We start from the raw sequence: 13,317 nt of genomic DNA, 5'->3' as shown, positions 1-13,317 counted from the left end.
CGCGTTGTTTGAAATAGGCATGGTGAGCGACTTTTGTGGTTGAAGATATATGTATTGGCCCGTGCACCAAGCCGTGATGTCCATGTATCCGCTGCCACTGTCGGCTCAACCAAAGTTGCATCATCGACCCTGCGGCCTCTGCAATTCCCAGCGCCATGAAGACTGCTTTTGCCGCCCTGTCGTCCTTTGCGACTCTCACGAGTGCTGCCCGTCTGCTCCTCCAAATTCCCCACACGCCGCTCGTAAACCCCTCCACCCTGACATCCACCACACACGCAACCCTGCAGTCGTCGGGCCCGCCCATCGACGCCTACCTTACGCGCGCCAACACCTTCAATTTCAACAACGTAAGCGCGGGCAGCTACCTTGCCACAGTGCACTGCCGCGACTATGCTTTTGAACCACTGAGAATCGATGTCACCCTGGAGGAGGCCGTTGAAGGCAGTGGAGACAAGAGGGAGGTTATCAGGGCCTGGCAGACCTTCCTAGGAAACGAGTGGGACAACAAGGGTGAGAGCCGTGGTGAGGGCGGAAATGGGCTTGTCATCGAGGCAAGACCGGTGGCGCCCAAGTACTTTTATCAGGAAAGACAAGGCTGTACGTCTCGCACACGCATGTGGAAGGAATACAAAACTTGAGTTGGCTAACACTCGCAAACAGTCTCACCATTGTCGTTCTTGAAGAACCCCATGATTCTCATGGCTATTGTCTCTATGGGTCTCATCTTTGGCATGCCCAAGCTGATGGAGAATAGTAAGTCCCACGTGGAACACCGAGGCAAATGCAATTACTGACGAATGTCTAGTGGATCCCGAAATGAAGGAGGAATTTGAGCAAATGCAAAAGAATGGCGTCTTGGGCTCCGGCTCCACCAACACCGCCCAGCAGATACAAAACTTTGACCTTGCCTCATGGATGGCTGGCAAGACAGATGCGGGAACCACGAGCGCAAATGCAGATGCTCCAAGCCCCGGGCAAGCGAAGAAACGATGAATGATGGAACACACCAAATACGGTTGGCGCTAGTTGGCAGCCATGTGCTCAGTCCCTCTGAGTCAGTGTACTACACTTCACTGTGTTCTGAGCAGATAGTGTATTTTATGATCAACAAAAGGGCCCTGCACAACTGCACTTTGATCATTTCAGTCCTTCCTTTTTTGGTCAACCGCCAAGTTGAGGCATTTTCGCTCTGGCGCTCTGACAATTCTTAGCAATGTCCTCTCCTGGCGAAGTCCTTTGCAATCGACGCCAAGTGAAAGCCTATCTGACTTCTACACAGGGGCACACAAAGTCAACTCGGGCCTACTTGCACATGCATGCTGGACGCATTACACTGATCTTAGTACACCATTTGATTCTTGCCAGCAGACAAGGCCCAGGGATACTTCCCGCGCCCCGCTGCTTACCTATGCATAGTGCCTGCTTATTCACCTTCTTGAGACTACACCCAACCAATCAAATACGCGTAAAGATTGAAAGGCGCAAGCCACCATTCTTGTACTTCAGGAGCGAGCTTTCTGCATGAACTGGGTGAATTCGACTATATTACCTCTGGTAGCCATGCGAAAAACTTTTGCTGATGCGGTTGTGTTGCTTTCGCCTTGTTGACTGTTGTGAATGCAACCATGGCAGACACTCCACATACACTTGTGGATGGTAGTACTACGCCAGCAGACACCACTTCAAGCACAGCACATGGATCTCACCATCACCAACACCACCACCACCACCATCCGCATCTTGGCCACCATACGGGAAAGAGACTGAGGCAATTCCTGCGACCAGATGGAAGAAAGGTACACATTGCAAGTTCGCCCGATGAGGCCAACATCATGAGGAGGAAGTTGAGCACTGCGAACGAGAAGGATGATTTTGATCTAGTCATCCACGGATCTCCTGAACATGTAGGTTGTTTACCCAAAGACCGTGACTATGGGCCTAGGGATGTTGACAGCATCGGTACAGATTGAAGCACTTCGCCATACTCATGCCCACCATGAAGACCGCCACAAGCAACTGAAAGAAGAACATGGAGAAGTAGCCCAAGAATTCGAGCGCGTCATCCGCGAATTGGATGCCTTGTCTACCGAACTCCACATGATCAGCGAGCACGCTGTGCAACTCGACGCCAACTTTTCCAAGTACGGATACTCTGCTCACCTCCGCACCAAGGAAGACTCAGACTCGTTGAATTCATCTGGCAACTCCCTATTCGACAAGGACACCTGGCATGCCGAACGCAAACTCGGTGAAACGATGCGGTTCTACCAACGTCCGATTGTGCGGCAGTACTTCCACAAGGGCCTCCTCTGGCGCGCCAAAGAAGCCCAGGAAGTAGCATCCTACGAACTCTTCATCGACCTCTTCTACGTCGGCATCATCGCCATAACAGGCGACTCGGCAGCCGAGCATCCCACGGGTGAGTCTCTCCTGCGCTTCGCCATCACCTTCCTCATGGCCTGGAAAATCTGGTCAGACATCGGCATGCTCATCTCCTGGTTCGACTCCGACGACGTTCTACGCCGTTGCGCCGTCCTCTTCATTTTAACCTGCTTGCTGGGTTTCACTACGAACATGGCTGCAGCCTTCGAACACACGTACACACCCCTCGTAGCTTTCTACCTCGCTTCCCGCCTCTTTATAACGCTCAGCCTCTGCTGGTACGCCTGGATGATCCCCATGATCCGGGGCAGCATGATCGGCTACAGTGCCATCTCCTTGATCCCCTTCGCCCTCTGGGTAAGCAGCATCCACGTCGAGGAACCCGCTAAACAAGGCTTAATCTGGGTCGCCATTGTCTTCGATCTCTTCGGCCAATTCATCATGTTGCTCATCCAGCGCCCCAACAGTCCCGTTGGCAAGCATCTCCCCGCGCGCATCAAGGCGAGTCTGGATTTCTTCCCCGGAACAAACATCGAGCACCGAATCGAGCGTACAAACGCCTTTGTTACTTTGGTCTTCGGCTCCTGCGTCCTGGGTCTACTCTACCAAAGCAACGTCAAAATGGGCATCAACGCCTTCTTCGGCAAAGCCGTACTCGGCCTAATCCAAGCATTCACCTTTAATTGGATTTACTTTGAAATCGACTCGTTTAATCTGCATTCGCACGCAATCCGACGTCACGTCTTCTCTGGTAAACCCTTCCCCCCCATGAAAATCTTCAGATGCAGAATTAGCTAAATTTTACGTTAAAACACAGCAATGACATGGTTAACTCTCCACCCCCCCTTCACCCTCTCCTTCGTCCTCTCCGCCTCCTCCCTCGCCATCCTCGTCCGCGCCCACGACACCCCCTCCGCCCCGCTCTCCTCCCTCTACGAAACCTTCATTACCCGCTCCGAAGCCCACATCCACGCCGGTCTCCAGTGGTTCTACTGCGGCGGCCTCGCCATCTCGCTATTGTGTCTCGCCGCAATCGCAAAGACGCATTCGCATCGGAAGATACCTAATCAGCGACTGAGCAAAGACGCGAGGCTCGTGTACCGTGGTGTGGTTGCGGTCGTGGTTTTGACGCTGCCGCTTGCGCATTTGGATAGTGTGAAGCTGCTGGGTACGGCGACGGGGCTGCTGGTTAGCGTGTTGGTGGTTGAGCTGGTGGGCGTGGGGTGTTGGGGCGAGAATGTCGTGTGGGAGCGGGGGTGTAAGAGGAATCGGGCGACGTATAGTGCGAGGTGTGGGGTTAGTCGGGGGGAGTTGGAGAAGAGTGTGAAGGAGGGGAAGGTGGTTAGGGTTGAGGAGATTGCGGCAAGGGAGGGGGGTGAGAAGGGGGCTGTTGGCGTGGTTTGAGTGTTCGTTCAATCGTAAATGAATTCTCAGGATAATCTATATTGTCTTTGTTAAAACGTGCCGTCTTGCGTACGCTAATCCAATCCAAATGCAAGTATGTAGTCAATATGCAAGGAACAAAACCCACGCTTCATCACTCATCGTCCGTACCCTTGTGTCTGCTCCCATCCGCCGCCACCGCCTGCTCATCATGGAACCTAATCGTACGTCCAGGAACAACCCGTTCCTCAAGTGCATTCCCCTCTCCTACGTGAATGCCGGTAGATTGCCCATCCTCCTGTCGACTACTTCCCGCAAGATTTACGTCACCCAGCGGCATCGGTGGCCGGTTTTCCGGTCGACAAGTACTAGACGCTCTGGATATGGTTGGCGTATTCGTCCCGCTCCTGATGATACTCCTGCCGATTCTGACTACACGGCTAGGTAGCGAACCACTTAAGCTGCGGGAAAACCCTGGACTACGGTGGATGCGTGTGTCGGCATCGGTAGTAGTTCCGTAGTTGGGGACATGGAAGGAAGGTTGGGAATCGTTGGGGCTGGAGGAGTTTGTGCGGCCGAAGGAAAGAGCAGTGCTGAGGGTGCGGGGAAGTTGGAGACCTAGTTTGCCCATTGGAATAGAGAGACCGTGGACAATCTGTTTTTGGTATGTAGTTAGAATTTGTCTTGATAGCTTTTCTTTCCAAAGGGAAACTTACAACTGAACAAATGACCAAGAACCAAACCACCACTTTGATCACCTCCGCCAAGTATGCTGCATCTTCCCTGACCTTTCCATCTACAATAATGGTATCCAGAAACTCGATACTGACGTAGAGATAGAAAATAGCGCTGACGCCAATGGGGCCGAAGAAACCGACAAACAGTGCCTGTCGCCTTTGCTCAATCTGGTGAATATGTTTGTGTAGTGCGAAGACAATGGGTAAACGGCGGAGGAGTAAGACGAGAATTCCTAGAGGAAGGAGGCGGTAGAGAGGAATAACGGGGGAGTTGGCGAAAAGATCCCAGGGACAAACTGCGCCGAGCCAGATGAAGACAGAAACGTTCAGCAACATGTCGATAGTAGGCTGGAAAGAATCGTCCATGGTTTCGAGACGGAACCAGTCATCCCAAGTGAATACGTTGCCAGCGATGAAGCACGCAAGCACGTCGTCGCTGCCAATCATTCCTACCGTACCGACAATGAAGAGCTGCGATACCATGTTAGCATCCCCAACACCTTTAAAAAATATCAGATCGCCAGACAACTTACCGCCAAAGTAATCGCAAAAACCAAAAAGCTTTCCCGATCCACATACTTCCTCTCCTCCGCCCAATGCAGCAGCTCCTTCGCAATCCACCCGACCACAGCCCCATACACCACACTCAGCACAATCGTATACCCCCACGTCTCCCCAAACCACAGCCCCATGGCAACCCTTGTGCTCCCATCCGAGCCCGCCCCGCCATGTGCCGTATGCTGAATAAGATACAGCGGCAAAAACAAAAACGGATACCCCAACCCATCATTCGCCCCTGATTCCGCCACAATAATCTTCTGGAGCTCCTTTGGAATATTCGCATCCGCAAACTTGCCCTTGACAATCGAATTCGAAAGCACGGGATCTGTCGGCGTGACGCACGCACCTACCGCAAGGGCCTGCAGAAAAGTAATGTGCGGGACCAGGGCGAAGACAATGGCACTGGTAACGAGCCACATGACCGTCATGGCCGGACCCAGCAGGAGCGACAGGCTCTTCCATTCGGTCTTCAGGTACTTGGAGGGCAGCTGTACGCCTGCGAGCACGAGCTGAACGCCCAGCACCAGGCGCGTAAAGTAGAGCGTGATGGTATCGAGCGTGTGCTCGCCATCCAGCGCGTAATCATCTGGTCTGATCCAATTTGTGCCATGAGGTGAGAAAATAACGCCCGCAACAAGTGATATTACTAGCACCCCAGGAAATAAGTATACGTACAGGATGATTGATAGGTGATTTTTTTTTTGGGGGGGGGGGGGGGGGGGGTAACTTACACGCTTCACTCAAATAAAACTTCTCCTTCATCAAGTAACTTACCAACCCAAAGAGTGTGATGAAGCCGCCCAAAGTGGCGCACACAATGTTGAAGTTGTTGATAGCGAGCGTCGGCATGGCTGGCTGTGAACGGACCCTGACGTAGTAGCTGTGGCTCCTGCACCCACCAAAATCTCTCGGCAAAGCTTGATGGCGAAGCTTGGTGGCAAGGCTTAAACCACACTCTCCTTCTCGCTCTTTCTTGACAACCAGTCTGTATGACGGTGAAGGAGACAGTATCAGTGTTCGTGATTTTTGCTGGCCAGGTAGCACAAAGCACGTGGATGCGCGATCAACGTCCTTGCCTTAGCGCCAAATCGTGATGAATCTAGCGGTCTAAAGCATCCAATAGCAACGAATAAAATGAGAAAGGCCGACGAGGCTTGGCGAGGACAATAGAGGCCTGCTGCAAAACTACTGCCGAGAGCTGTATAAATAAGAAGATGTGGAGGGGAAGAGAAGTCCTGAAAAGGTCAAAAAGCAGGTGTACATCGATCACACATGCCAAATGTCTTGGCTAACGGCAAGTCTAAGCCACCCGCGCTAAAACACAGGCACATGGTCTCTTTGGACAGGGTAACACTGATAGTGCTGGTTTGATTTGCATACACGCTGACGTCTTTGGTGATCACATGCTAACCTTTCAACAATGCTATTTACAAACGAGCTTCCTTATTCTGTGTTACCCGTAAATACAAAATTCCTATCATCTAAACATTCGCTGCTGCTGATACCTGAGGTCCATATCCGACCTGTGGGTATGGCTCACCGGGTGCCATGAAGTTTGTCTGGGGGTTGTTCTGAGCCTTGGCAGCTGAGCAACGGGCCATAGTCGGTGAGCTATGTATTGGTTAGCATTGCGACACAAAGGTCTTTCGTAGCTATATCACTTACTTTCTCGAGATGGCGTCTGTGAAGAAAAAGTTCTCAATCGGGTTCTTGAGCGCCTGGCCAGTAGTTTGAGCGCCCTTGTTCTGCTCGACCAGTTGTACCTGGCTTAGGCTAGGTAGCGATGCGGGCTCAACAAGGTCGTATCTCCTGAGAGCAGGCGAGATTTCTTCCATGCGGTCTCGCAGAGCCTCGACATCATCGTATGGTAGTTCAGCGTCGAGGTACTCAGATGCTGCTCGGATAATCTTCCAGTCTTCCCTTGAAGCACCTGGGAGGCCAACAGCGGCACGTGTCATTTGTACACGACCCTCAGTGTTGACGTATGTGACGGACTTCTCAGTGTAGGCGGCACCAGGCAAGACAATATCAGCAAGCTGTGCGCCACGGTCACCGTGGTGGCCCTGGTAGACAACAAAGGCGTCCTTGGGGATTTCAGCCTCGTTGACCTCGTCGGCTCCAAGAAGCCAGACAAACTTGGGCTTCGTTTGAGCGACCTCAGTCGAGGGAACAGTGAATCCAACCTCGTAGGCACCAGTGCGGGAGGCGGTTCGCTGAAGAATGTTGAAACCGTTCCACTCCTCAGTCTGGAAGACAGCCTTGTTGTTCTCAACGAAAGAGCCAACCTGCTCGTAGATGGACTTGGCATCAGCGTGCTCAGTAACACCGCTGCCGACAATGATCATGGGCTTCTTTGCCGAGGCCAGCTTCTTGCCGAACTCGCCAGAAAGAGCACTCTTGACATCGTTGGCATTGTTTCCAAGTTTCTCGTACTCGAAAGTGCTCTCGAAGTCCTCGCCAACGTAGCCAATCTCCAAGTCAGTCCTCAACCACTGCTTGCGGATACGAGCATTCAGGACAGCGGCTTCCCATCGGGGGTTGGAACCAATAAGCAAGATAACATCAGCTTCCTCGACACCGTGGATCTTGGAGTTGAAAGCGTAGTTGGATCGGACGTCGATTCCGTGAGCAATGGGCTCGCTACCACCGGGCTGATCAAGAGCCAGGTTATCCGAGCCGAGCCTGTTGGCGAGATCCTTCATGGCAACCAATGTCTCGGTCTCGACGAGGTGGCCAGCTACAACCTTGAACTCGTTGCCATTGGGGGCGACCTTCTTGTACGCATTGCCAATTTCTACAAGAGCCTGCTCCCAGCTGGCAGGCTGGAACTGGTCATTGACGCGGATAAGTGGGTTTACGAGACGCTGTGTGCTGAGGGCGTCGCAGGCGAAACGGGTCTTGTCGTTGATCCATTCTTCGTTGACGTCGTCATTGAGACGGGGAATAACCCTCATGACCTGGAGGCCACGAGAATCAACGCGGATGTTTGAGCCTAAGCCATCAAGGACATCGATAGTCTCGGTCTTGTAGAGTTCCCATGGACGAGCCTTGAACGCATAGGGCTTGGATGTGAGCGCACCAACGGGGCAAAGATCGATGACGTTTCCAGACAATTCAGTGTCGAGGGCGGTTTCAAGGTAAGTACCAATTTCCAAGCTGTTGCCACGGCCAAAGGAGCCGAATTCGGGAGCACCAGCAATATCGTTAGAGAAACGGACGCAGCGCGTGCAGTGAATACACCTGTTCATAGAGGTCTACTGGAAGTGAGCACACATTTGGTCTGATAGTAGATGATATCTTTACCTTTACTAGAGGCCCAACGTTCTTGTCCTCAACCGCGCGCTTGCCCTCGATCTCGTGGAAACGACCGCGGTCTGCACCGTACCTCATGGACTGGTCCTGGAGATCACACTCGCCACCCTGATCGCAAATAGGGCAATCAAGAGGGTGGTTGGCGAGGAGGAACTCCATGACGCCCTCTCGCGCCTTGTGGACAAGAGGCGAATCTGTCTTGACCACCATACCGGGCTGTACGGGCCATGCACAGGAAGCCACGGGCTTGGGAGCCCGCTCCACCTCAACCAAGCACATACGGCAACTTCCAGCAATCATCAACTTCTCGTGGTAGCAGTATCTCGGGACTGTAACTCCGGCCTTTTCGCAGGCTTGGATGAGAGCCGCACCGGCTGTTTGGGCGCGTTAGAAGCGTGTGCAGAGACGTGAGGGGGTCTGAATTGTCTTTGTACCTTCGATTGATACCTTCTTGCCATCTGCACAGGTGATTAGCATACGTCTGGGCCCGCAATGGACAGTGGCACGAACCGATGGTGAGCTCAACTTCTGCTGGGCGGCGGGCAGAGGCTGTAAAGGCCCGGCTGCCATTGAGGGCTGCACGGTAGGCAGGCCTCTTCAGCGACCGGATCATGTATTGCCGCAGCATTGTGAGGGCTCTGGGCGATGGCGATGTCTGGTTGCGGCGGAGCTTCAACTGACGTTCACGATGGGAGGGTTTCCCTTGGCGCTTGAATAATCCGCCCGTGATTGGCCAAAGCGCCGCCCGCGCCTGCCACAAAATTCTCGCCGGCCGCCCTCTTCCCTTCTTCTTCTTCTTCAACTCATTTTATGGGCACAATTTATTGTAGGAAAGTTTGGCACTTCTACCTGGCTATCCTCTATTACGTGTCCTAGAGCACGACTCACCGTGCGAGGTAGCTGGAGCAGATGAGGATTTCTGATGATATCTTGTTCCTTACCAACGTCGCTACATATCTTGATTTTTGCCGTGTTTTGCATGTCGGAGCTGTGCAGAATTACAGTTCATACCATGTCAACACCAGAGGGTAAGAAAGGCTATTGCCATCGATGATTTGCCCACCCTGAGGAGATCTGAAGCCGCTGCACTTGGCGGCTGTGTAATTCCATCATGACCACTACGTTGCCGGTGGTCTGGACAAGGCGGTGTATATGAACAGTGTGAGCGCTATTAGCTCACTACAGATACTCGCCGCCTCATCCACATACACAGACATGTGTGCTGACATGCAGTTCTGCACGTGAGAGGTCAAGAGTCACGTTCACGCCGGGCGAGTGCGGACACCACCTCGTAACTGATGTGCGGGGAAATCTAGGCAGCTCTCTCATCCAGCATTATTACAAAAGCACATTCGAGCACACCGGGCAATCAAGTTCTAAACCATGCTTAATTTCAACGGTCTACACCGTAGGCAACTACAGACTTTTACGCCTTCCGTACAGGACGGTACATGGCTCTCTACTTTGCGTAGGCCGTCTAACGTCTAAGACTAGACATGACGAAAGAAAAAAAAAAGGTGCGCAGCCTTATGAGGGCTACTCCAGAACGCCGTGCTGTAGACTGAGAAACTAGTCTACGCCAAATTACATCATGCTCATTATCTACTCATTGTCGCTCTCAGGGCCAACCTCCATCTTGGCGCCCTTGGTGGCCGAAGGGGGATCGATCTTCTGAGGTGGCACACCAAGACCGTTGTGGTTGCGGAAGAAAAGAACACCCTTGCCCTCGCCCTCAGCACCGACGCTTGGCTCAACCCACTGGCACCAGCGAGCGCTCTTCCACAAAGCCTTGATGAAGCCAATGGGGCCACCCTCGGTGTCGGAACGGTAGTGCCTGCCCATGATGGGCTTGATGGCCTCGGTGGCTTCGTCGGCGTGGTAGAAGGGAATAGTGGAGATGTAGTGGTGGAGGACGTGGGTCTCGACAATGCCGTGGAGAAGGTGACGGCCAATGAAGCCAAACTCGCGGTCGATGGTAGCAGCGGCACCACGGGTGTAGGTCCAGGTCTCAGCGTCGTAGTGAGGCAGAGTGGGGTCGGTGTGTTGCAAGAAGGTGATCATGACGAGCCAGTGGTTGACCCAAAGGTAGGGGAGGATGTACCAGACAAGAAGGTTGTTGAAGCCGAAGTTGTTGCCAATCCAGACAAGACCAGACACAGTAAGGGCGATACCGAGGTCGCTGAGCAGAATCAGGTACTCGTCACGCTTCTCGTACAGGGGGCTGGAGGGGTTGAAGTGGTTAACACCACCGAAGAAGCCATTCTTCTTTCCCTTGCCCTTGCCCTCGATCTGGCGCTCGTGGAAGTTGTGGCCGGTAACATTGGTGAAGAGATACAGAGGCCATCCAGCAAGCTGCTGGCCAATGGAGTGGAGGAGAGTGGCGACAGGAGTCTCTTCGGTAAGCTCGCTGATTTCGTGGACGAGCTTGCCAACGCGGGAGGCATAAATCTCGCGGGTCTTTGGGACGAAGACCATATCACGCTCCATGTGGCCGGTGGCCTTGTGGTGCTTGCCGTGGGAGATCTTCCACGAAAAGTAGGGAACAAGCAAGAGCGAGTGGCAGATCCAGCCAACGGTGTCGTTGAGCGTCTTGGAAGGCGAGAAGGCCTGGTGACCGCACTCGTGGGCAAGAACCCAGAGACCAGTACCGAACAGGCCCTGGAGCACGGTGTATCCAGCCCAGAGCACGGAGCGCAGAGGCAGCGAGGGAACAGTCTCTGGGGTGACGTAGTTGTGGAAGATGTAGAAGGTGGTGGCAAGCAGGGTCAAGTCGCGGGCAACGTATCCCAGACTACGGGCAGCGGAGCGCTCAAAGCAGTGCTTGGGAATGGCATCGCGGAGCTGCTTGATGGTGTAGTCGGGGATCTCGAACTCGTTGCCGTAGGTGTCGAGAAGCTTGCCGTGGGGCTTCTTGGTCTGGGGCTGCTCGTCCAGCGAGGACAGCGACGTGTTGGAGGCCGAAGCAGCCGGAGAGTCGAAGGGTGAGGCTGAAACCGAGTTGGCAGTCGAGTCGGCCGTCTTGTTCCTCTTCATGGCGGGCTTCTGAGAACGGGCGGTAGTGGTGGCCATGGTGTCGTCGGAAGCGGGGGTGAGAGAATTGATGGTGGTGGTGAGGGGAGGGGGAGGAGCAAGCCTTGGTGGTTGCAGCAGCAAGAGCTACAAACTGTTGGGATGCAGGCTGCAAGGTGTTGGGGCAACAGCACCAGCAAAGGCAAGTGAGTCGACGGCTGCAGGAATCAACCGACAGAGACGGATTGAAAGAAGAGGGGACGGGCAGCGGGAGGGGGAGGGGGCTGAATTTAAACAATGGGTGTGAAGGCGGTGTCGATGAATTTGTAGGCATGCAACCGGGGGGGTCAAGCCCCAGACCAACAAAGACCAGGGGCGATGTCGAGAAGCCGTTAGGCGTGGGCAATCAGCCAGCAGCTTGTCTAAGACGGTCCACTCGGGGAGAAAATGGCCATGGTAATCAGCAGTCTGTTGCCACCGCATTGGACACGTCGAGTACCAGGCGGCGCAAAGCCGCAGCCCGCATTCTCTAGCCCCAATGGCCCATGGCCCAACGTCGCGGGCTAAAGTGGTGAGTTTTCAGCAGATGCCTTCTATCCGCGTCCCTTGGCGTGTCGCTAGGCCAAAGTCGCCAGAGCACGGCGGCGGGCAGACCGCCAGTTTGCGTATAAGCGTGTAGATGTGTGTGTCGATAGGCCAGAGCACGCCATTGTGCCGCCTGGGGTGCAGCGTGCAAGTGGCAGCAGACGCCAAGCGACGAGGAAGAGGCTTTTTCTTTTCGTGGCCAGCATACATACACCACACCCACTTGCTCTGGTCTACACCGAGGCATTGCGTGGCCATGTCAATGTCTGCTGCCACGTAGCCTACATACAGTAGACCAAGAGCGGCGCCGCGCCAGGCCCGCAATGGCTGGCAAAAACAAAAGCCATGGTGACCAAGACAGAGAGTGTGTGGTGGGCAATCGAGGCAAAAAATCGGGATGCTGCCACCAGGGGCCCCTCTGGCGCTGCAGGGACCGGCCTAGCGCGCCAGGAACGTCGATTGATTCGCCCGCGCCCCAACCACTTCCGCCCACACGCCGAGCCGCGGGCCCTTGAGGGCAACGCCTCTCCCACGCCCTGGCCCTTTTCCACCATCTCGTCTCATCCCACCTCGCATCGCTTGCCCGCCTTGGACTGCACCACCACCGTCGCACCACCACCATTCTCATCATCATACACGTGCGTTTGTCTACACAACAGTCGTGACTTGCACAATCCTCGGCATGCGGAGCCACCATCGCCAGTCAATGGAACCCCTCCAGCCTTATCTCCGTCATCGGGACAGACTCTTAGCACCTGCAAACAAAGCAAACCCACCCACCACCTGCCCCCCCCCTCTTCTCCAAAACCATCATGTGCCTTTGAACCTCCCTAATATAGTCCATCCACCATCCATCTTTTTTTTCCAAGACACCGCGCATGCCGCATCCATCAAACACACCTGCCCATTTCAACGAAATATCATGTAAAAAATTATACTTCACACGGCCGTTCTACCCAATTCGGCAAACCTTGCGAGAAAAACCCCATCTCCCCCATGTCCCATCTTTTTCCGTTTCCCATTTCCCTCCCTCCCCCCGAAAAAAAAGCTTACCGTTCGCAACAGTGTATGTGTGTGTGTGTGTGTGTGTGTGTGTGTGTGTGTGTGTAAGTGTGGGGTAACGGGACTTTTCGTAGCTCGAGCTTTGTTTAAAAAAAGAGTAGTTACACCTAGTATGGCCATGTTTACTTACTCCAGACTTTCACATGTCAAAAATAAACATTTCCCCCACCCCCCTACCCCCCTCCCCCTTCCCTTTTTCACCGGCAAGTGGATCTCGCCCGCGCTGCACGCAAGTACAGGATCGCTCCTACCATGCGTTCGACGGAGCTTTTTTTTTCATTTGATT

At 53.8% G+C, this 13,317-nt stretch overlaps 4 protein-coding genes across 4 annotated transcripts; 2 read left to right on the top strand and 2 right to left on the bottom strand.

The window, feature by feature from the left end:
- Positions 1-20: 20 nt before the first annotated feature.
- Positions 21-1,223, top strand: PSV08DRAFT_365431 (uncharacterized protein). The gene is made up of 3 exons (XM_014225256.2): positions 21-597; positions 661-753; positions 806-1,223. The coding sequence occupies exons 1-3, from the start codon at positions 156-158 to the stop codon at positions 991-993; spliced, it is 723 nt and encodes a 240-aa protein (XP_014080731.1). The 5' UTR covers positions 21-155; the 3' UTR covers positions 994-1,223.
- A 321-nt stretch (positions 1,224-1,544) lies between these two features.
- On the top strand, positions 1,545-3,786 carry PSV08DRAFT_380596 (bacterial low temperature requirement A protein-domain-containing protein; the record flags this gene model as incomplete). The annotated part of the gene is made up of 3 exons (XM_014225255.2): positions 1,545-1,904; positions 1,966-3,133; positions 3,200-3,786. Exons 1-3 carry the CDS (start codon positions 1,626-1,628, stop codon positions 3,784-3,786), a joined length of 2,034 nt encoding a protein of 677 aa, XP_014080730.1. The 5' UTR covers positions 1,545-1,625.
- PSV08DRAFT_208989 (na(+) h(+) antiporter 2) lies at positions 3,759-9,003 on the bottom strand (the record flags this gene model as incomplete). The annotated part of the gene is made up of 9 exons (XM_014225253.2): positions 3,759-4,420; positions 4,482-4,973; positions 5,036-5,709; positions 5,795-5,918; positions 6,551-6,674; positions 6,729-8,317; positions 8,367-8,749; positions 8,810-8,833; positions 8,886-9,003. The coding sequence occupies 9 exons, from the start codon at positions 9,001-9,003 to the stop codon at positions 3,920-3,922; spliced, it is 4,029 nt and encodes a 1,342-aa protein (XP_014080728.2). The 3' UTR covers positions 3,759-3,919.
- A 741-nt stretch (positions 9,004-9,744) lies between these two features.
- Positions 9,745-11,444, bottom strand: PSV08DRAFT_229718 (fatty acid desaturase-domain-containing protein; the record flags this gene model as incomplete). The annotated part of the gene is made up of 1 exon (XM_014225252.2): positions 9,745-11,444. One exon carries the CDS (start codon positions 11,442-11,444, stop codon positions 9,978-9,980), a length of 1,467 nt encoding a protein of 488 aa, XP_014080727.1. The 3' UTR covers positions 9,745-9,977.
- Positions 11,445-13,317: the final 1,873 nt, after the last annotated feature.

The sequence above is a fragment of the Bipolaris maydis genome, assembly GCF_028858645.1.
Source record: "Bipolaris maydis strain C4 unplaced genomic scaffold PSV08scaffold_14, whole genome shotgun sequence".
In the NCBI taxonomy this organism is placed as follows: domain Eukaryota; kingdom Fungi; phylum Ascomycota; class Dothideomycetes; order Pleosporales; family Pleosporaceae; genus Bipolaris; species Bipolaris maydis.
This window is presented reverse-complemented; position numbering and strand designations above follow the sequence as displayed.

What these genes read in the sequence shown, in the direction of transcription:
- PSV08DRAFT_365431 (XM_014225256.2), top strand. Translation starts at nt 156, where the DNA reads ATGAAGACTGCTTTTGCCGCCCTGTCGTCCTTTGCGACTCTCACGAGT. An exon ending in TTATCAGGAAAGACAAGGCT is followed by an intron (nt 598 to 660) that starts GTACGTCTCGCA and finishes ACTCGCAAACAG; the next exon opens with TCTCACCATTGTCGTTCTTG. An exon ending in GCCCAAGCTGATGGAGAATA is followed by an intron (nt 754 to 805) that starts GTAAGTCCCACG and finishes ACGAATGTCTAG; the next exon opens with TGGATCCCGAAATGAAGGAG.